Source organism: Gossypium hirsutum, chromosome D13 (genome assembly GCF_007990345.1).
Source record: "Gossypium hirsutum isolate 1008001.06 chromosome D13, Gossypium_hirsutum_v2.1, whole genome shotgun sequence".
NCBI classification, from domain to species: Eukaryota; Viridiplantae; Streptophyta; class Magnoliopsida; order Malvales; family Malvaceae; genus Gossypium; species Gossypium hirsutum.
This window is the reverse complement of record NC_053449.1, coordinates 15,722,871-15,745,507: the sequence shown is the minus strand read 5'-3', so window position 1 is coordinate 15,745,507 and position 22,637 is coordinate 15,722,871. Positions and strand designations below refer to the sequence as shown.

Below are 22,637 nucleotides of genomic sequence, written 5' to 3'. Positions count from 1 at the left end.
GTTTAAAAAAATTAAATTGCTCAAAACGAAAAAATATAAGAATCAATTGTATAATTTAACCTAAAATTTTCATTTAAAATGATGATTTAATATGCTACGTCAGCTTACCGTTATATTGTTAACGGCAATTAACGGCTCAGTGACTAAAATGTTACAATACGATAACGTAAGTGACTAAAATGTAACATTTCAAATATAAGTGACTAAAATGTAACCTGAGGTAAACAAAAGTGACTATTTTAATAGTTTACCCATTTAAAAACAGATTTAAAATTTAAAACATAATTTAAAGATTTTTTGGTGCAATAAACTCACATCTAAATATATCATAAAACTCTAACATTAACATTTTTTTAAAATAAAAATGAAAAAAAATAAAGTTTGATGCTCTAGGTTAAAATGTTTAATTTTTTATTTTTTTTAAATTGTCAAATGTCATCACGTTATTGGTCGTCAATGCTACATCAATGTATTTTAATGGTTTTCATGTTTAGGTTTCATTTATGTCCAAAAATCAGTTTAGTTACCAAGTAAGTATAAGTTGTCAAGTTCAAGTGCCTCTGTATATATTAACCCTAAATCAAATAATGTTAATTCAAATTTGAGTTAAATGAAATTTTTTTCAAATAATTAATTAAATTCAATTTTTGAATGGATAAGCTACCTTTGTAGCCACCCAGCTATTGGTAATGTAAAAACCCATTTTTGCCCGGCCCATAAACCAACAAAATAAGCCAAATAAAAAAATAATAATATAAAAAATTAAATTATTAACAGTCCAAATTACAAACCAAGTAGATTAAGCCCAAACCCGATTACAAAATCCAAAGTCCCAAGCCTAAACTGTTAACCCAATACCAGCCTGACCCACTAAACCCAATGGCCCAAATCACCTAAGCCCAAAGCCATAAGCGAAACCCTAGCAGCTAGGGTGAGCCTCCAGCGCCGCAACAGAGCCAGCCTTCCCCCTCGCACGTGTTATGCCCGCGCGCATGTAGTGCCTCCGCGCCAAAGCCACGCCTCCGAGCCGAGCCACGCCGCCACCAGGGACCACGCCTTCACGCGTTGCACCGCGCCACGTCACCGTACGGTCTCCGTACCTGTACCTGCACAGAAAACAAACAAAGACGGACAAAAAACGCAGCAACAACAGAGAAGACACGAGAATAGCAGAGAATAACAGCAAAAAAAGGACGAAAATATGAAAAAAAGGGAGATTTTTGTTTTATTTTTCTTTTTTATTTCGGCTATATGAGGCCGATTCTAATATTGTAAGGGGATCCCCTTCTTTTTTACGCATTCTATATCAAAAAACCGGTGGAAATACAAAAAAACAAAAAGTTTCAAAGAAAAAGGTGATCTGAAAGTTTTTTTTTTCTTTTCGATTTTTTCTGTTCTATTCCAAAAACGTTCACGTTGTGCTATTATTTGTTTGTAAAAGAAAGCAAATAAAAGAAAAAGAGGAGTCAGAACGCACCTGGGACCGGCCTTGTGCTCTCTCCGTCATAATCGGAGTCGAGCATGGGATTCGGAAAGCCCCTGTTCTGAGGCGATGAACGGCGCAGGAGAGAAAAGGGGAGTGCTAGGTTTTTGTTTCAAAGGGCAGATCGGGTTTAGTCTAGGGTTTCTTTTTTTTTATTTTTATCTTAATCATGGAAACGGCGCCGTTTGAAGCTTGCACAATAGCTTCCAAACGGTACCGTTTTGGGGGGCCATAACCCGCGCGTGTGACCCGACCCGGGAGGATCCGCGCATTTTTCCTATTTGGTCTATTTACGCGCCAGGTCCTCCACTTTTGCGTCTGGGTTCAATCTAGCTTCTATCGTTCTTTTGAATTAGGCCGCCTATTTTACGGCGATTTTCATTTCGGTCCTTATGTAACGCTGCGTTTTGGAGGGTGGGGATTATTCCCCTTTCCGTCCCCCATGTCATTCGCGCTTTGTAATTTGGGCCTTTCCTTTTTCTATTTTTAGATATCTCCCCTGAATCACTGCTTTAATGCCAATTTAGTCCTCTATTTTGTTATTATTGCTAAAATTGTTCAGTTTATTATCTTTATTATTATTATTATTATTATTATTATTATTAGTAATAGTAGTAGTAGTAGTAGTATTTTTTTATTTTCCTTTTATCAATTTTCCTAACCTTTTTTATATACGTTTATTTTATTTTACTATATAGTATTATTTGGCGTTTTCCATATATTATTATTTAATTTTTGTAATATATTATTTTATAGATTTTATGCTTGATTAGTATAATTTGTACATTTTATGATTATCTTTTTACCATATATATATTTAACCTTAAAGATTTATACAATAATATTTCATAATTCTAATTCTATTTTATCTATGGATATATAATTTATACTAAATTATTTTTTATACGTATGTATAGTAATATACCACCAATTCCAAATTGTAAATTTTTATCTATTTTCTCTATATAAATATTTTATTTCTTTTAAATTTTCTATTATTATTTTACTCACTTCAACCCCTTTTACATATATTATTATACCAATACATATTATTTATTTAAATATTTCATTCCATATGTAACATCTATATATTGTTTCATGTATTTTGGTTTTCTTCTCATGCAATATTCATTTTAAAATTCTTTTAAATATTATCATATAGTATTCATTTCGTGTTCTATTTTTAAAATATTTTAAATCTTCACATTAGATATTACTTTTTAATTTTTATATGTAATTTCGTGTGCAAACATTGATAATTTCAAATTTCTTTTCTATCTTTTTAGCTACTTTAGTTTAGTTTCGTTGTTTTGGTGATAGACTTTTATATCTTTAATTTTTAAGTGTTGGTGCTAATATTTCCAAGTGATATGTGATTATGGATATTATGTACATTATATCATTTCATTCGTGTTGATAGATTATTCGAGTTCATTAGCATGTATTTGTAGGATTATGAGTTATCTTTTTGCGTTATACATTGTCATTCCATGGCGTTTTATTCATCAAAAGGGGTACATTTTATTTAAATATCAAAACCAATTCGTTCAAAAGTCTTTCAAAACAACACGACACTCGGAATCTAGGATCCTCGAAAAGATTGTGTCCAAACTTACTGGATTCCAATCTTCTTCGGGATTTAAGAAACCGAATATTTTCTTTGACTAACATAAATAAAAATCTCATTCTCAGGGATTCGATACGTTGTGCCCTAACGCATTGGGTGTGACATGTTGTTTTCCCGAGACGAGGATTTTAAAAATAAAGGCAATGTTCGATATTTAGGAATTTTGTGAAATTGAACCCTAACTTACTGGGTTTTGATTTTCTCATTTAAACCAAATAATCAGATATCCTTCTCAAAACGCATAGGTTTAAAAAAAATCAAAGAATAAGCTTAATTTGGAGGATTTAAAATGTCGCGCTCTCATTTACTGAATGTTGACAATTTATTTCTTCGAAATAAGTGAGCCTTATCATCCAATTCATTTTTATTCAAGATAAAATGATCGAATTTTAAAATGTTTTCAAATTTTCAACATTAAGACATTAAACAATCAATTCGGTACCAATTTTGGGCGTCACGAGGGTGCTAATCCTTTCTCGTGTGTAACCGACTCCCGAACCTGTTTTCTCAAACTTCACAGACCAAAATTATTTTCAAGGTGATCCGATCACACCACAATAAAAGATCGGTGGCGACTCCCAATTCCAGTTTCCATTTTCAAAATCGATACCCATTTTTCAAAATTCGTAAAAAATGGTGTCTACAGGTAAGATTTTTTTTTATCACCCAACTATAAAAATTTACAAAAGTGATCACCCAACTATTCAAAATTTTCTTTTTTGGTCATCAACCGGTAAATGGCAGATGAAAAGAAAACATGGTAGCTTTTAAAAATGGCATAATAGTAAATTTAATCTTCAACATTTTTACATTGGGTTATTTAAAAATTTTAACCCTCAATTTTTACACATTGTGTAATTTGATCCTTTTTTTCAATTATATTTTATTTTGACCTTTTCACCTAAAAAGCTAAAAAAAACAAACCTATCAACTAAATTTGATAGGAAATATATCAAAAATGGAAACACTTGAAAATCTAATAAAATAATGTTAATTTTTTCTTGTTCTTTTAAAATTAATCCTCAATGTCACAAATTAAAGTGAAATTGCAAATAAAAAAGACCATTTTACACAATGTGTAAATATTGAGGGTTTTTTTAATCAAGATTAAATTGACATAATATATAAATATTGAAGGTTAAAATCTCTATTATGTCAATTTTAAAACTTGTCAAATTATTTTTCATTAGTAAATTAACAACTGGTGACCAAAAAAGAAAATTTTGAATAGTTGGATGACCAAAAAAGAAAAATTGAATTATTAAGTGACCCTTTTATAAATTTTTATAATGGAATGACAAACAGTATTTATTAATAATTGAATGATTACTGGTATAATTCACCCCTTTTAAATTTAGCGCTAATTAAGGACTAGGCTTCACATTTTGGTTTGCCTTTGTCAGCTTTTTTCTTTTGGTAATAAAAAGACAGAATCAATTACAAACTAACAAAAATAACATTTCAAGTTGAAAATAAAGGCTCTATATCTAAACGAATCTTATCAACAACTTTGGCCGGGGGAACATGAAATACTCGTGGACCAAACGGGAATGCCTTCATTAAGCCTGCTAGTATGTGGGATGCAAAATTCGCATTTCTTGGGATCTGTTTGATGACCACATGCCAATCACGCTTGCAGAGTTCTTGAATTCTTGAGACCAAGTCTCTATTTGTACGTCTCTTAAGGCCACCAAGGATATCTTTGACAATTGTATCACAATCAATCTCTACTATAACTTCTTTCAAATTGACCCTCAATGCATATTGTAACCCATCGTAAATGGCCCAAAGCTCAACTTGTTCAACATTACAAGTTTCAATATTTCTCCCAAATCCCTATAACCATTTACCATGTTCATCTCTTGTGACGGCTGCTGAAGATAGGTTGCGTGCACCATCAACATTCAATTTGAAAGAGTCAGTGGACAGTGGGAACCATCTACAATCTCGACTACCATTTCTGGAAGGGACTCGACCCTCTCTGTTCTCATCTTGATACACCTTGCCCAACACCATAAAGATTGGATGACATTGGCTGAATTCAAATGAGCATCATGAAAAATCTTAAAATTTCTTTGTTTCCATAGTTTCCAACAAACAATGTTGAAAAAGGATGGCTAGACCACGTCTTGGAAATCTAAACCGAAAGCATTTCTCAAATTTATCAAAATTCAATCCTGCAAAGAGTAAGAAAAATTGGGTGAAAAGGTTCGAAAGGAGAATCTGTTTCCAAACTTCCTTAGCATGTTGGCAGCCTTTGAGGATGTGAATACAGGACTATTCAACATATCTGCAAAACTTGCAGGAAGTATCCTCAGAGATCCTTCTTTTACATCTCTCCAAATTAGTCAAAAGGCAATCCTTCAAGACTAGCCATAGAAATTGACAAATTTGTTGAAGATTGTCGAGCCCCCATAATAACTTCCATTTGTCATCCTAAGGATTTAAAGAATTCTTTAAGAGTATATTATAAGTTGGCTTTACCGTATAAACACCATTTAGAGACCACCTAGATATGAGAGTATCTTATCCAACCAAGGGATTTGGCTCTGGAATTCCCACAATATACGAAATAACATTGCTATAAAAAAATCACAGATAATCCTAATTCTAGTCTCTATTGGAAGAAACAATCTCATTTAAAGTGATAGAACTGTCAATAAGAAAAGGGATTCGGTAATTAAGAAGAGGACCAAATTTCGCTATCTAGTTGTTTGTCCAAAATTTCACAGTGTAACCATCACCAACAAACCAAATGAGGCTTTGGCGAAGCAGAGGCCAAATATTTGTTATCAATTTCCAAATAAACGAGTAGTTACTTCAGGTAATGTTTTCCGAAATAATCTCAAAAAACTTGTATTTGGATCGGAAGATTTTAACCCATAAATTGTGCTTGTTTGTAAGGAGATTGAAACTCAACTTGAGTATAAACGAGTCATTTTAATCTTTTAGGCAACGAATTCCAATCCCTCCATTAAACTGAGGTTGACAACAATCTTTCCATTTTACCAACGACACTTTTTTATTGGATGTTGTACTTCCCTAGATAAAAGCCCTTGTAATTCTTTCAATTTCTACATAGATACCATGTGGAATCTTCACAGTTTGCATGAAATAGTTTGGAATCAATAAACATAGATCGAGCAAGAGTAATCCTTCTTGCCATGGAGAGTGATCTTGCATTCCAATTATCAAGTTTACGTCTGACTTTGTCAACAACAAAACTGAAAGTATTCTTGTGACTTTTTTATGAAATAGAGGCAAACCCAAATAAGTTGCCAAATCATCTGAATGGCAATACCTAAGGATGTTGCATATATTTGCAGCATTATGAGCATCAATATTTTTTGAAAAATAAATGGTAGTTTTCTGTTCATTGACGTTATGCATCAACGCCTTACCAAAAGTAAGTATAGCCTCCATAATTCTATGCGCCTAATCAACCTCAGCTTCAGCAAACAAGAATAAGTCATCCGCAAAGAAGAGGTGTAAAATGGGTGGTCCATCCTTACCCAGAACAATTGGTTTCTAGAATTTACCTTCAACATCTCTGTGAATTAATTGGCCTAATCTCTCCATGCAAAGAACGAAGATATACGAAGGTAAAAGGCATCCTCACCTGATACTCCTCTTAGGAATAAAACCCGTTGAAAGTCTACCATTCCACATAATTTGCATTGAAGCCGACGTGATACAATCCATAATGGCATTGATCAAATTTGGAGGGAAACCAACATCAACCAAGGTATCTTCAATAAAATCCTAATGAATTTTATCATAAGCTTTCTCTAAATCCACTTTAATGGCCATCCACGATTTTTCCCCTTCTTAGTATGCATGGAATGCACAATTTCTTGGCCAATAATGATATTGTACATTATTTGCCTATTTACCACAAAACTCACATGATTCTAGACAATAAGATTAGGAAAAATAGGCTTGAAACAATTGGCAATGATTTTAGTGACAACCTTATACAACACAATGCAAAGATTTATTGGACGAAAATGAGATAAAGAAACATGATTCTTGATCTTTGGTATGAGAACCAAAAACGTGTTGTTGATAGAAGAGATGAGAACTTTACCAGAGAAAACATCATGAACCTAGGTGTTGGGAAATGTACCAATATTGTAGTAAACATGTAACTATTTTCTATTTATTTAAACAGTGAATAAATAAATAAATTTAATTTCACATTTCACTATTATATCTTTTGTATTTATATCTTTTATATTTTGCATGCATAGCGAAATTGTGGCAAGCAAATATTAGCTCATTGATTGCCTAAAGTTCAAATTGAAGATAAGTGGCATTGTAAAGAACGTTTACATTGCGAGAAAGGCGACTTACTTCAGTAGATAATCTAATGAGTCTGTAATCTCGTAAAAGAATCAAAGTGAGCATTTGATTCAAATACTGAGAAGGATTATTATGTCGTCTACAATTCCAATTGGGGAGATGGCTAGTCTTGGCTATCGAAGCAGTTAACTTCACGAGTAGAGACATAGATGTATTAATTGGTAGAATGATACATTGGACTAGACTCAAGATGAATTAATTCTAAATCCGTTTGTGAAATAATTCACTTGTGACGTTCATGGTGTGATTTACCTAAATCCTAAGTTAGTCACTGACCATGCATATGTAACTCATGTGTTTTGATATAAGTGGAGGCTTATGCTCTAAAGATGATCGAGTCCATAGATGATATGTTGGGTACATGACTTGTTTATGGTATGGCTTTACTAGCAACAGTGGAATTCATAGTTCAATTAAAAAGTTAATGATATCCTCTCATTGGCATTGTGATTGATAAATATGGAACGTGGCCAGAGGTTGTTTGTTCTCGAATGAGCAATTTATCATAGCCATTTGTTGACAATGATCATATTAATCATTAAGAAGACACAATAATGACAATGAGATAAAATAGGATTGTATTGAATGAATGGATTTAACTCAAAAGAATCAAGGATATCATATGGTGGTAATAGACACATGATGAGGTCATTGGACAAAGCAGTTAGATGAATTGCTTTCGTAAAGAGCATACAATAAGGAGTTTTTAATCATGGTACTTCTTGTAGACTGACTCCATGATTAAGTAATTGCAAATTATCGGAACGATGCTTCTGGACATAATTGCAATCACTATAGTCTAATTGTATATGTCTGATTGATCCTTCCGCTAGCTCAACAAAAGCTCGATTGGATTGCAATTGAATCAAAAAAAAATCTACAACTTTGGGAATAATTGAATTGATTCGATTTATTCGATGTGGAATTAAATTTGACGGTCGTAAAAATTGTCCAACTAGAGAATTTGATTAAAGAATTTTCTTGAAAAATTAATTTGAAAAATCTAAGTGATTTTTGGAAAAATTAATTTTGATCAAATAAAATTAAATTAATTAAATCAATTAAAATTAATATGATATTTTTGGAAGTTAATTTACAAATCAGACAATTGGCCCAATGGGTAATTGAATTTGAAAATTAGACCTAAGATTGTAAATTGAGTTCGGGAGCCCAAAACCCAGATCAAGACCCAAAAACTGGTTAAACCGAGTTCGGTATGTGAAACCGGACCGACAATCCAACCGGTGGCTAGACCGGACCAACCGAGTCGTCATTGACCCGGACCGAACCAACTTGGGGTGTCGTAAGACTTGTTGATGGAGTAAGCAATTTGCTCTAACCAGTCCCATAAGATTTTGTGTTCTTGTTTGTCTGGAAAACCATAAACAAAAGTTACTAATACATTCATAGAGCCCCTGTTCTTCCCCAAACGACAATGAATAAACTGTGGATCATTTAGGATAATCTGAACCTGAATGCTATTTTTCCAACAAATCCATAAACCCCCCAGAAGAAAAACCTCTAGATTCAATTCTGTGAGAGCAATCCAACCCGATTTTAGCTATGGTTCCATCTGCCTTCATACCATTAACTCGAGTTTCAAGGAAAGTCGTAACATCAACATCAAACTCAGCAAAGTAATCTCTAACTACCCTAAAAAACTTTGGAGATGCACACCAATGACAGTTTCAAACAAAAATACTTGGTAACATCAAACATACGATAAAAAGAACATATGAAAACGACAGACCCACCTCAAGCATCGACAGTAGTCATTTCGCTAGAGCCCAGGTGCTCCCCTTGAGAATTATTAGTATCCGCAATCAGACCATCGGAGTTGATCCTATAAACAACTCTTGTCATTGCTTCAGCAACAGATTCACGACCTAAAGCCTTCACATTAAATTTACTACCTTTACCTCTAAAATTACGAGAACCTCTTCTTAGTCGTTTGTGGTCTTTAAATTTCAGCGAAGATGAGGAAGCCCCTGAAGACATACCACCTAAAGGAATATTGGGGTTTTGATTTTTAATGATTTTTTATAGCCGAGTGGAATTCCGGATTTAAAATCGTTACATCTAATTTTTCCAAAGGGGTAACAGAGGTGCCTTTTGGCTTGCTGATTTGGAGCTTCAAAACGATACACAGTGGGGCTAATACAAGAATTACTCAAAGACAACCCCCTATTATATGTTCCAATCTTCAAAAAAGGTGGGACTTCCTTTGGGCTTGTGTCACCCGTATTACCCGAAAGAGGAGATGGAGAAGAGACAACAGTACCCAAATTTGTCATCTTCTGAATTTCATTAAAATCAGTAGACTTGGGACTCATCTTGAACGGTCCACTAAGCCCTTGAATGCGGAGCCCAATAGAAGACGTAGCTACTACCTTGGAAGAAATAATGTCCTTCTTGAAAGAGACATTGGCGTTTGGGTCAGCTAGACCTAAAGCCCCATCTATTTTATCCTTCTCTAGGCCACAACCCATAATATCATCTTTAGCAGATAACACAGAATCACGGACGCCGATTGCCTGCACATCTCTCTCCTTATAGGTTGCCTCACCTTCGATTAAGGGGTTGTTACAAAAGGCAACCCTTTTTCCTTTCAAACTAGCTGAATTAGCGGGATTAGAATCCCCAATATTAATTTGGTTCCCATCCCTAAAATCATGCAGGATGTTAAAGCGCGTTCCCGTATGATCTGTTACTGTCCTTTCTTCCCGGCCAAATGCTGGTTTTCGACCCATTCTGTTGTTCTAGCAATTGACCACCATCCAAGGCCCAAACATATCCGATTCTTCCCTATTCTCAACCAGAATCGGGTCATCATAACTTCCTTGCTTCGTCGCTTGATCATGTCTGGGTGAAAACGAGCAAGAATCTCTTAAATGACCAAAACGCCCATACGAAAAACAAATGTTGGGAGAGACTCATACTCAACTTGTTGAATACGGCCATCCACCTTGATTTTAGAGACCAATGGCTTATTAAGATCAAGAAAAATCGCCATAGGAACAAATCGGCCCGTATGTGCATTACCCGTGTCATCGTCAAGTTTAATGACATGCCCAATTGTCTTCCCAATACTCATTAAAATACTCTTCCGGTACAAAAAGTCGGGGAGACCGGAAGATGTATCCAAGCAACTACATTAGATGGGTATGGTTGGCTAGTTGAGAAAGATTCCGACCAGGGTTGAACCTTTAAATACTGTTCAAAAATGATCCAAGGTCCTTCTGTGAGAGCCTGAATATAGTCTGATTCCTCCTGGAATTTTACCATGAAATAATCATTCTCCCAGATCCATGATTTTGAAGGGAGTAGAGGGTTTCCGCAGATGATAGATCTTATTCGAGAGTTTGGAACCCTATTTTCCTTCCCAATAGTTTGACCACGACCGTACGAGACATAGGTTGAGTTTGGACGTGCGATGAGTTTACTTGCATTAGTGTAAATATAGCGGTGGCGATGAGATTAAATACTGTAGTAATATTGTAGTGTGAGACAAAAAGTAAGCTAAACGCACCGCACCTAATCGCTCATCTAAACTCACCCATACTCTGATATAGTATCTGGTGAACCCTGTTAGAGAAACGAATAAAGGGTAGACCATCGTCTGTTCCCTTAGTCACATCATCATTAAGAAGCTGTAGATCATCCTTATCCTATTCATGCATACTATTCCCCATTCCCCTTGAGATCCCAAGCAACATATCTTTAAAAGACACACTTGAAGTAACAGGTTTCTCGAATCCATTGCGGTTGCCATCATCATCCACTACCATAAGATGGTCGTCCTCCCCCGCATCCTTACAACGCATACGAACTTTCTTAGTAACTTTGTCATCCAAAGAAGACAACGAAGAAGAAATCTCCATTCTTTATTTTTTATTGATACATATAGATGGTTTCTCCCTTGGTCAGCTTTTTTAGTTCAATTAATATATATATATTTGAACAAAGTTACAATTAATATATTAATTATATTAATATTTTCATAACCAATTACTATAAGAATTGAACTAATTAAATAATTTAAAGTTTTATAGTCTCAAATATATTTACACTATAATATTATATATTTTAATTGTTTTTGAATGGATATATTTTAATTTTTATATAAATAAATCATATATATTTTTTGAAGAAATCATATAAAATTGTACAATATAATTTTTTTTTTACAAAATTGTAAGGTCTTGATTATTGGAACAACTAATTTCTTTTATCCAAATTCATGTCCACAATTAATATATTTTTATCAAAACCTTATGAAAATATCAAATTTTTATTTGGTTGTTGTTTTATAACCACATTTAATCTATTGCAAAGTTTGCAACAGTGGTATTTACAACCCCCCAATGGACTAATCAAATTCTTTGGCTTTATTATGCATGTCGACATCCATTGTACATCAATCATCAGCATGAGCACATTATGTCCTCATGCAACAGTTTCTGTGTATTTAAAAGGGCAGAATGGAGTCATTGCAAAACCCAATCCATCCTAAAATTCTTAAACGCAGGAAGTCACCCACTTAGCCAAGATGGTTTACCCCAGAGGGGTGCCACCTAAGAACACAGGTCATCCCTTAACCAAATAGCTTGTGTTCTCAGGTCACCCCTTTGGGGTACATATATCTTCGCCTATTTTCTGGATTTGCAATGGAAGTACTTGTTTTTTCTTAACAAGTTCTTCAGATTTTAAACTGTCACTATCTTCTTAATTTGTGCAGTTTAAGCCGTTCTTCAATGATGACAATATTATGAGGTGGTAGTGGATATTTAAACTTCATCATGGCTGGGTCACCCTTCAAACTCGAAGTCATTTCAAAAAAGTAAAGATTTTAGACAAAAATATAAGTTTAGAAAATAGACTTGAACAAAAATAAGGTTTGTTTTCTAAACGAGCCTAGCCTTGAGTAGGATTTTTTTGCCTAAGCTCGGCCCAGCTCGACTCAATGTTTTATTGTTGATTCATTACAGTTTTGTTGTCATTTCGTTGTTGTTTTACTACTAATTTGTTATTATATTATTACTATTTTGTTGTTATTGTTTGGATATTATATAATCTTTATTTTATCATTACTTTTGCTACTATTTTAGACACATTTACTTGCTAAGTTGCAACTTGTTATTCAAGTATAAAAACTTTTCTTAATATATTTTTAATTTGTTAGAAAATATTTATTTTAATATTTTTAGTTGATTTAATGTATTATATTTTTTAAATTTATTTCTGTATAAAAATAATTTAAAAAAGTTAATACGAATAAGTCAAATCACTTTCGTGTTTAATATTTTTAATTTAAACTAAATTTAGACAAAATTTTAAATTCAAAACAAGGTACTAAAAAAACTTAAAATTTTAAGTGGATCTAGCCTGACCTGACCAGCAAATCTAGAAACATTAGTAATCTCAAGGAGAAAAGCTCTTTTCACATTATTTTCTTCATCACTTCACTTAAAACTCGAGAACTTTAAGAAAACATCAAGCTCGGTCAGCAGGACTTAGTGCTATTGCTTCTTTATTTTATTCCCCTTTCAACTACTCTGAGCCTCTCATGAGATAACACTCAGACCTACCATTCTTGCCTGTCTTAATTTCATCAATAATTACATATAGGTACAAGAAAAATGAGCATTGGGACTAGTGTGGAGACCAGCAGAACCAATTCAAGCCAAAATACTGACAGTTGTCTCAGACATAAAAAGGTGCTTCACAAGTACAGACTTAAATCTTTACCTATATTTCATACCTAATCCTGGTGGGATTAGGTTTACATCCCCAACTACCAAACTCCACAGCTTATGAAAGCCTAGATCTTCCTTCACCCATTTTGTCTACTCATTTGGGTTGGTTTCAAGTCTTTAGCTAACAATGTCAAGCTCTGATGGTAATCTTCATGTTGCTTTGCTCCCAAGCTCAGGCATGGGTCATCTGCTACCTTACCTTAGACTTGCTGCCTCACTCATCCACCACCAATGGTCACTCACTTTAATCACCACTCACCCTATTGTTTCTTCAGCTGAATCTCAGCTCATCTCCACTTTCCTATCCGCTTTCCCACAAATCACCCAAAAGAAGTTTCACACCATCCCTCTAGATCCCGTGGCTGCTAACATCACTGACCCTTTTCAACTCCAATGGGAAACCATTCGCCAATCAGCTCACCTGCTTTCCCCTCTCATCTCCACCACTCTCGTTCATCATCACTGATGTGACATTGATGTCATCTGTGATTTCAGTCACTGCAAAGCTATGTCTCCCTAACTACATCCTCTTCACTTCATCAGCTAGAATGTTGTCCCTTTTCTCCTGTTTCCCTTCCATTCCTTCATCGATTCCCAAGGAGTCACTTCCTCCAATACTTTTGGACTCAAACAGCTCCTTCACAAAGAATTTCTCAGACGACAGTGGAAGCCTCAAGCATTTCAATGGAGTTTTGATCAATTCTTTTGAAGAACTTGAAAAAGAACCACTGGAGATGCTTGCTAGTGGAAATTTAACAAAAGGGTTGCCTCCAGTTTTCCCTCTCGGCCCTTTCCTGCCCTTGGAAGTGGAAAGGATATCTTTATTCGCACCATTGAAGTGGCTGGAGAATCAAGAGGAAAGTTCAGTGGTTTATGTCAGCTTTGGGAGTAGGACAGCAATGTCAAAAGAGCAAATAAGAGAGCTAGGCTATGGCTTAGTACTGAGTGGACGTAAATTTTTGTGGGTGGTGAAGAGTAAAGTGGTTGACAAAGAAGAAGAAGAAGGTTTAGATGAGATCCTTGGACACCGTTTGATGAAAAAGATTGAGAATAATGGATTGGTTGTAAAAGAATGGGTGGACCAATGGCAGATACTGAGTCAAAAAGCTGTTGGTGGGTTCATAAGCCATTGTGGATGGAACTCGGTGGTGGAGGCAGCTTGGCATGGGATACCAGTCCTCGGATGGCCACAACAAGGGGACCAAATGATCAATGCTGAGGTGATAGAGGCAGGTGGATGGGGGCTTTGTATGAAGAGCTGGGGGTGGGGATCGAACCATTTGGTGAAGGGTGTGGAGATTGGGGACAAAATCAAGGACCTGATGGGGAACCAAAGGATGAAAATGGAATGTGCAAGGATCAGTGAAGTGGCAAAGCAAAGGTCAAAGGCTGGTGAGGGTTGTGAGAATATGCTGAAGACACTGTTCCAGAGCTTGAAGAAGAGCTGAAGAAGGGAATTTTGTATAAGGACTGGTTAGTTAATTGATTATCTGTTGAATTTTGCTGTTTTAAGATGAATAAGTAAAACACTTCTTCATTCCTATTGAAATTTATGTTTGTTCTGCAAGTGTGGAAATTTCCAGGAATAAGCAAGAACTTCAAGACAAAGTTACTGTGTGGTGGGAGCAGAGTGGATTAATAAAGGTCTAATTTTATAGAGTTTAATTTGTAAATGATAATTGTAATAGCCCAATTTGCCCGGGCCATTCAAAATAAGCAAAAAAAAACAAAACAAAAATAATAAACAATAATTAAATGTCCACAGTCCAAATACTTGGGCCCAAACCGTTTTAACTTAAATTATCTAAATTTAACCTAACCCCAAGTCCAAATACTAAACCCAATTGGCCCAAACGCTAAACCCAATTAACCTAACTAATGTGCAGAAACAGGAAACCCTAACAAACTTGTGTGCCGCTCCTCACTCGCACAGCAGCTAGCCGCACGCCACCACCACCGCGCCACGTTGGTTCCCGTACCGCCAGCTGGACTCTTCCGTACCTGCAGTGAGGACAAACGAACACAGGCTTTGCCTTCGCACGTACGCCACCGCCACACACCACGCCCCCACCGTGCCACGTCACCGTACGGTCGTACCTGCAAATAGAGCAATCAACGCAACAGAAAAGAAAAAAATTGTATTTTTCATATTCATTTTTTTTCTCGGCCTATAAAACAAAAGGCGAGACCTTTGTAATCTTTTTACGGACGCATGCAATATCAATGTACACAAAAAAGAATAAAAAAAGACTGAGTTTTTTAAGGGGATTCTTCAAAGTTTTCCTTTCTTTTTTTTTCTTTCTGTCATTCGGTTCTTTTTCTGATTCATATTTCTTTGCTTTTTCCTTTTTTATCAAACATATATAAGAATAGATATAGAATAAAAAGGGAGAAGATACCTTTAAACAGCGCCATTGGATCTTCGCTCTCTCTGTTGCCGTCGGAGTCTGGGTAGAGATTAATCGGCATTCGGATGGCCAGATTTTTAAGGGGTGAACGGCTAGTGTAACACCCCCAGCTCAAGTCCATCGTTGGATTAGAGTTACGAGGCATTACAGATCAAAACCCAACTCAAATTTTTTTTTATAAATTATACTAACTCAACCACGAAATTTCATTCCATATATATATACATAAATATATAAACACATAACCAATTAAAATCAAACATGCATCATAAATCAAATTACATATACTAACCATGTCTCAAAGTTTCAACCATATCATTATCATTTACCTAATCAAAATTTGTTATCATTCAAATTCTTAAAACATTTCCAAACATATATGATTATATATCAAAATCCAAACATATATCCAAACATTTATTTGTACACATATTTCATTTCAAGTTACTAACTATACTACATATTACAACATAGGTAGTCTACCCTATTTGGACAATTATTATACATCAATTTGAACAACATTTATATACCAAACTAGATAGCATTTTCACACCAAAATTTGGACAGCATATATACAAAATTTGGACTGCATTTATACATCAAAATTTGACAGCATATACATATATAATCGGACTGCATTTGTATATCAAAATTTGACAGCATATACATATATAATTGGACTGCTTTTGTACATCAAAATTTGACAGCATATACATTCATTTACTCTATCAATAAGCCAAACGTAATTAATCACCAACATTTACAAGCATACTTCAATTTATAAACCATCCCCTATATTCACTTAACTACTAAATCCAACCAAATCATATATATTTCAAATATAATACATAACCTAGACACTTAACTTAACATTACTTATCTTAATGAATATAACAACTTAATTACTTCAACCACATAATTACCGAAACACTTGAATGAAATCACCATGCACATATATATACATTACCATATAAATACTAACCATAAAATACTAATCCATGATTAAAGTATGCTTAAACCATAATTTAGCCCAAAACCGAACACAAACAAGAAAATTAAGCCATTTTCGCATGGCTTAGTATTACATAATCTAAATTCAAGCATTCCAGCTACGCTATACATGCCATAAGATCAAATTCAAAATATACAAAATACCGAGAGGAGTCGATAGTGTGATAATCTTCTCTGACGATCCCCGAGCTCGTAACCAACTTCCAAAATCTATAAAACGAAGAACAACATACACACAGTAAGCTATTTAAGCTTAGTAAGTCATAAGCAAACATTATTCATTTTAACATTAATATTAAACCAACCAAATCAAATATAAATAAACATTTAACTTTAATAGCTTAATGCACAAATACTCCAATTATTGTATACTTATCAAAATATAATTTAAAAACTACAATAATAAGCCAAACTACCAATCACTTATAAGCACAAACATGCTCACATATTGTTCATATATCAAATAACTTTGTATCATCAATTCAATATACAACTTACCTTAATTTCATAGCATGATATAAATACATACCTGAACACATTATTGTTTCGATTTCACATTCGGTCTTCACTTAACATTGCCCGTTGAACTGTTCGGAATTAAAAAGGATACACAGATAATTAAAAAGCTAGTAAAATGCCAACGTCCCAGACGTGGTCTTACATGTAATCACATACCGATGCCACTGTCCCAGACAGGGTCTTACACGAAAACACAAGTCGATGCCGACGTCCCAGACGTGGTCTTACACAAAAACACATATCGGAGTCCTATGTCATGACATAAGCATCCTATCTATTCCTAGGGTTCGTACGGGGCTTTTAGGCGTTGATTATCGATCGAATCGAACTCGAAAGAAAATTCCTATCTTAATAATCATTTTCGGCCAAAACATATAACAAATAAATAATTTAATTTATCACTTATCATTTATATATTCTTGAATTTAACAACATTTAAATGCTTATCGACTTACCTCGGATGTTGTCAACTGCTAAATCGGCTACTCGACCACTTTTGTCTTTCTCCGATCTAAATTCGATTTCTTTAATTCTTGATCTCAATCAAGCTTGCAAGTGCAAATATATTAAAGCTTTTAAACAATCTTCTTTGTTCTTAGTTTCGGCCCAAAAGATGGAGAAATAATGCTTTAATTTTAATATATTAAACATACACTAACATTAATAATTAGTTTACTTTATTAACCTTTATATAAATATATATACATATATATATAAGGCTATACTTGTACTTTGCCACCCACTAACTATATTTTGGCCTTATTACATCATAAATCCTCCATTTAATAAAGAAACAACAATTTGGTTCCTTTAGATTTAACCCCTAATTTTTCATTTTACGCGATTAAGCCATTTTCTTTAATCAATCTCTCAAACGACAAAATTAAAACACGAAAATTTCACACAATTAAATTCACACATCATAAACACACAAAATAATATTAAAATATTTTTTCTAATTCGAATTTGTGGTCCCAAAACCACTATTCCGATTAGGGTCAAAATTGGGTTGTTACAGCTAGGGTTTTGGCCAACCTGATTTAGGAACTGCTAAATAAAGGTTTAGATTTCGGCTTTAAAGGGATCATAGAACGGCACCGTTTGAAGCCTGATTCAATAGCTTCAAAACAGCGTCGTATTGGCAATGCAATTCACCAACCCGATGACCCGACCCGGATGCGGCGAGATCCGCGTGTTCTAGCATGGGGAGGGATATTTGCGTGATTGGTCCATCTCTTTTCTGATATATTTGAATCGGTTTCCTTCATTCCTTTCAATTTACCCCCCATATTTTGCTTTTGTTTCATCCTGGCCCAGGTTATATGCTGCATTTTGGAGGGATGGGAATTATTTCCCACTTGGTCCCCCAAGTTATCCGGGCATCGCATTCGGCCCCTTTACTCTATTTTATTTACATTTGGCTCTTCTAATTCTGTTCTTAATTTAATTTAGTCCCTTTCGTTTTTTATTAATTTAATAATAATATTATTACGATTTGTTAACTCTAGTATTATTTGTATTATTATTAAACTGTCCATTTCATATACATGTTAATTATTTAGATTAACGCAGGTATATTATTTCGTATATTATACATATATTTTTTATTTACTTTAAAGTCCATTTTAATATTATGATTCCACATAGTATTTTCTTTTTATCTTCCTTTAAATTTATTTCAAATCCGTATGTATACATATATTGTGTGTGATAAATTTCATGCATATGATTTATTAATAATTTTCGATTTTCTCCCTTGCATGCTATTCATTTTTTAGCTTATTTCCAAGATTATTTACATTAATTTACTCGATATTCTTTTTAATTCTTTAGCTTTTGGTATTAATATCTACCAACGTATAATATGAGATTCTTACCATTGTTATATTGTATTGTTTATCTATATTTATTATTTGTTTGACATTCATTAGTATGCGTTTTAGTTTATGAATCCCCATCTCGCATTGTACATCATTATTCAATTTTTTTCGTTCAAAAGAGTTACGTTTAATATCATTTAAATATCAAAACCAATTTATTCAAAAACTTTCAAGACAATGCAAAGTTCGGTGTTTGGAATCTTCGAAAGAATTGAGCCCTAACGTATTGGGTTCCAATTTTCCTCGTTGGATCTAAATAATCGAAGATTTTCTTTAATCAAAACACATAAATAAAAACTCATTCTCGGGAACTCGATACGTTGTGTCCTAATGTATTGGACGTGACATGTTGTTTTCTCAAAATGAAAACTTTAAAAAAAATGATAAGGGCTATATTCAATGCTAGGAATTTTGAGAAATTGTGCCCTAACGTATTGGGTTTCAATTTTTTATCTGACTTAAAGCAATTGAATATCCCTTTTTAACTTCACCGTAAGAGTTTTGAAAATCGAAAGACAAGCTTATTCTCGAGGACTAAAAACGTCGTGTCCCAATATATTGGGCATAACATTTTATTACTTTGAGACGAGAAGGTCTTTGGCATTCGCCTCGATTTATCCAAGCATCTTTTATAAAATTAACATTAATAAAAAAGGAAGGATCGTATTCAAATTCTCGAAACTAAGACATTAAACAATAAATTCGGTACCAATTTTAGGCGTTACGAGGGTGCTAACCCTTCCTTGTGCGTAACCGACTCCCGAACCTATTTTCTCAAAATTCGTAGACCAAAAAAAATCGTTTTCAAGGTGATCCGATCACACCTCTTTAAGAGATCGGTGGCGACTCCTATTTTCGTTTTTTAAGTCAACAACCAAATTTTTATTTTCAAAAAAAGGTGGTTTCGACAATTATCTTTTAATCTTTTTAAATGACTGTAATGGTCCTAGGGACAAAGAAAATTTAATTGCATTTTTAAGAAAAAAAAACCACATAAATTTTTAAAAAATCAAATAGGAGGTTGAATTGCTTTTCTATTATCAGTTTACTTTTGCTTTAATTTATCATAATTTCTATTGAAAACTTAATCTAAGAATAGAAACTTCAACAGTTAATTTTACTAATTTATTATATATGTTATGAATATCTTATTAAATAGATGTCTATTATGATCAAGATAAAGTTTTAATGTACTTTAAATTCTAATAGTTATTAGAATTAAATCTCTACTTCTTTTATACTTCTTATGCCTATAAATAGAGACTTTGATGAAGCATTGTAATCACCCTTTTTTATCAATAAATTACATCCTATATTGCTTTCATATTTTCTTTGTTCTTTATTCTCTCCATCTCTTTATTTTATAACATGTTATCAGCATGATCTTGCCCAAAGTGATAGTTCCTTTTATCGACGATCAAATTTATCTTTCATGATTTTCAATGTCTTTGACGTCAAGATGCAAAGTTTTTACAGGAAGTTTATTTTATTTAATGTTTCATATCTAATTATTATTTTTTATTCTTCTTTCATTATATGTTACCATTGTTTTGATTAACTTATTTTACTTTTTTTATTCTTAAGGATGATAAAAGATTTGATTCCGTTATCTATATGAAATCGAGAAGTAAGATTCTCTCTCAAAGTTTGCTTTTTGATATTTGCTTAGGGATGATCTCTTTTTCTTCATTACAAAGGATGTTTATAATCACTACTTCTCATCCATGGTAACATAAGTCAATCTAATCAACTTCTTTTGAAATTTGATTTGATTTCTATTAAAAAGTTTAATTTATATAATTCACTATCCGTATCTCTATGAATTTATAAAATCCTTCACGCATTTAGTTATTGGGATTTTTATGTGGAAGATAAATATTTTTTTCATTTTTAATAGAATTGATTGGTTTAATTTTGATTTTGATTAAAATATATAATTATTGCGGAACGTGAGTAAAAAAATTTACTTGTCATGAGCTTTGGGATTTTCACCCTATTTGTGATAACTTCATCTATCATTGTAAATTTTGAAATGAAATTATGTCATAAGAAGTGGATGTTAGAAAATGTTTATGTTTAAACTTTTATAGCTATGAAGTTATTTTAATTTGACATTATAATATTTTGTATTTTATTGTGGTATGATATATAAAACATATATATTATCTAACCACAAAGATTTATTAGTGACATGAATTTATTATTTGTTACGTTTAATATATATTTTATTTATATCTATTCATTTTATTTTTATATGAATAAATAAATTTTTATTTAAAATAAATTAAACATTCATTAAGGCTATACAATAAAATGATTATATGCTCCTAAAGAGCTAATATTGTATCTAGCTATAAAAAGCTCTTTAAGAGCTTATATAACATTATTTTTTAGATTAAGAAGATATATGTTGAATAAAACATTTATGTATTTTATATTAAAACCATATATATAAATAACATGAGATACTCATGTATTATATATATTCCCCGAAGGAACACATCACACTATGTGATTGAAATATCTAATGTGCTCCTGCAGTAGCAATATTGTGAAAATGACTTTAACAGTATATTCGAACAATCCCATACCTTCTAGAGGCTAAACAAAATAATAAATTACTAATTAAAAACTATGAAATTTTTCCCACTAGTTTTGCTTCATTTCCTGAAGTGAATGTAGCAGTACATAACAATTATGAAAAATGAAAATATAGAGATCATGTTTGTTGTTGTAATTGAGGATGTGATTGGAGACTAATCATGACAACATGATTAGATAGATTTTGATTTGAAATCCACGCATGTTTTACAATGGTGATTATGAAATGGAGAATCAATGGAGGCGTTTAGAAGTCTATCCTATTAGATTTATTGCATTCCCTGAAGTGAATGCAAATATAAAGAAAATAAAAGATATAATCATGGATCACTAAAAGTGAGAACATAGTAATAAATAAGAGAACAATGAGAGTTCTTAAGATAACTCTTCAAAGGGTAAAGATAACTTATGTTATCAATGTGATATGAAATATTATTGACCACATATGTGGCATATGCCTAAATATTTTGTTCCTGTTAAAATTTTCCCTAGAGGAAGGATATGAGAATGTAGTAATAAATTCTATCATTATACATAGAAAGTATTTATCTTACTTGGTACTAAAACAAACAAATATTATTCCAATATTTAATAGCACAAAATTAGTCGAAAGCTCTAGAAGAGCTAATATATTAATATCTTGTGATGGTTAATCTATTGGTTTTAAAATATATTTATAATGGATTTTATATTGAGATTGTGAATGAGGAAAATATTATATTTCTTATGAATCACTATTGCTATAAATATCTATTCTGAAAGGATGAAAAAGAGAGGATTGAGTTATTAATTTATATTTATTTTATAATTTTTGTGATCTTTTTTTGTCATCATCCCCATTAAGGGGTTGGGAGCAAAATATTTAACTGTGAAAGATCTATTTATGAGCAATAAAATATGATAATTCTATCTAAAGCTCATTATGGTTGGATGCACCTAAAGTTGCAATTTTTTTTTACATATTTGAAGATTTTGGCATATTCCCTGAAG

General features: G+C 33.0%; 1 protein-coding gene and 1 long non-coding RNA gene across 6 annotated transcripts; one reads left to right on the top strand and one right to left on the bottom strand.

Annotated features, from left to right (window-relative positions):
* Positions 1–739: 739 nt before the first annotated feature.
* LOC107918482 (uncharacterized) lies at positions 740–1,611 on the bottom strand. Its single transcript, XR_001690117.2, has 2 exons — positions 1,478–1,611; positions 740–1,106 (listed from the first exon to the last, which is right to left on the bottom strand). It is a non-coding gene; the product is annotated as an uncharacterized lncRNA (long non-coding RNA).
* A 10,354-nt stretch (positions 1,612–11,965) lies between these two features.
* LOC107920122 (UDP-glycosyltransferase 13) lies at positions 11,966–15,516 on the top strand. 5 transcript variants are annotated; one of them, XR_005922768.1, is made up of 3 exons: positions 11,966–14,701; positions 14,812–14,872; positions 15,115–15,516. XR_005922768.1 is itself a non-coding variant. In XM_016849655.2 (2 exons), the coding sequence occupies exon 1, from the start codon at positions 13,705–13,707 to the stop codon at positions 14,674–14,676; it is 972 nt and encodes a 323-aa protein (XP_016705144.2). In that variant the 5' UTR covers positions 11,966–13,704; the 3' UTR covers positions 14,677–14,701; positions 15,115–15,516. The 5 variants fall into 5 exon arrangements, 3 of the variants coding, with proteins under 3 accessions (XP_016705144.2, XP_016705143.2, XP_040964724.1); XR_001690535.2 differs by having other exon boundaries at positions 14,797–14,872; XM_016849655.2 differs by lacking the exon at positions 14,812–14,872.
* The last annotated feature ends 7,121 nt before the right edge of the window (positions 15,517–22,637 follow it).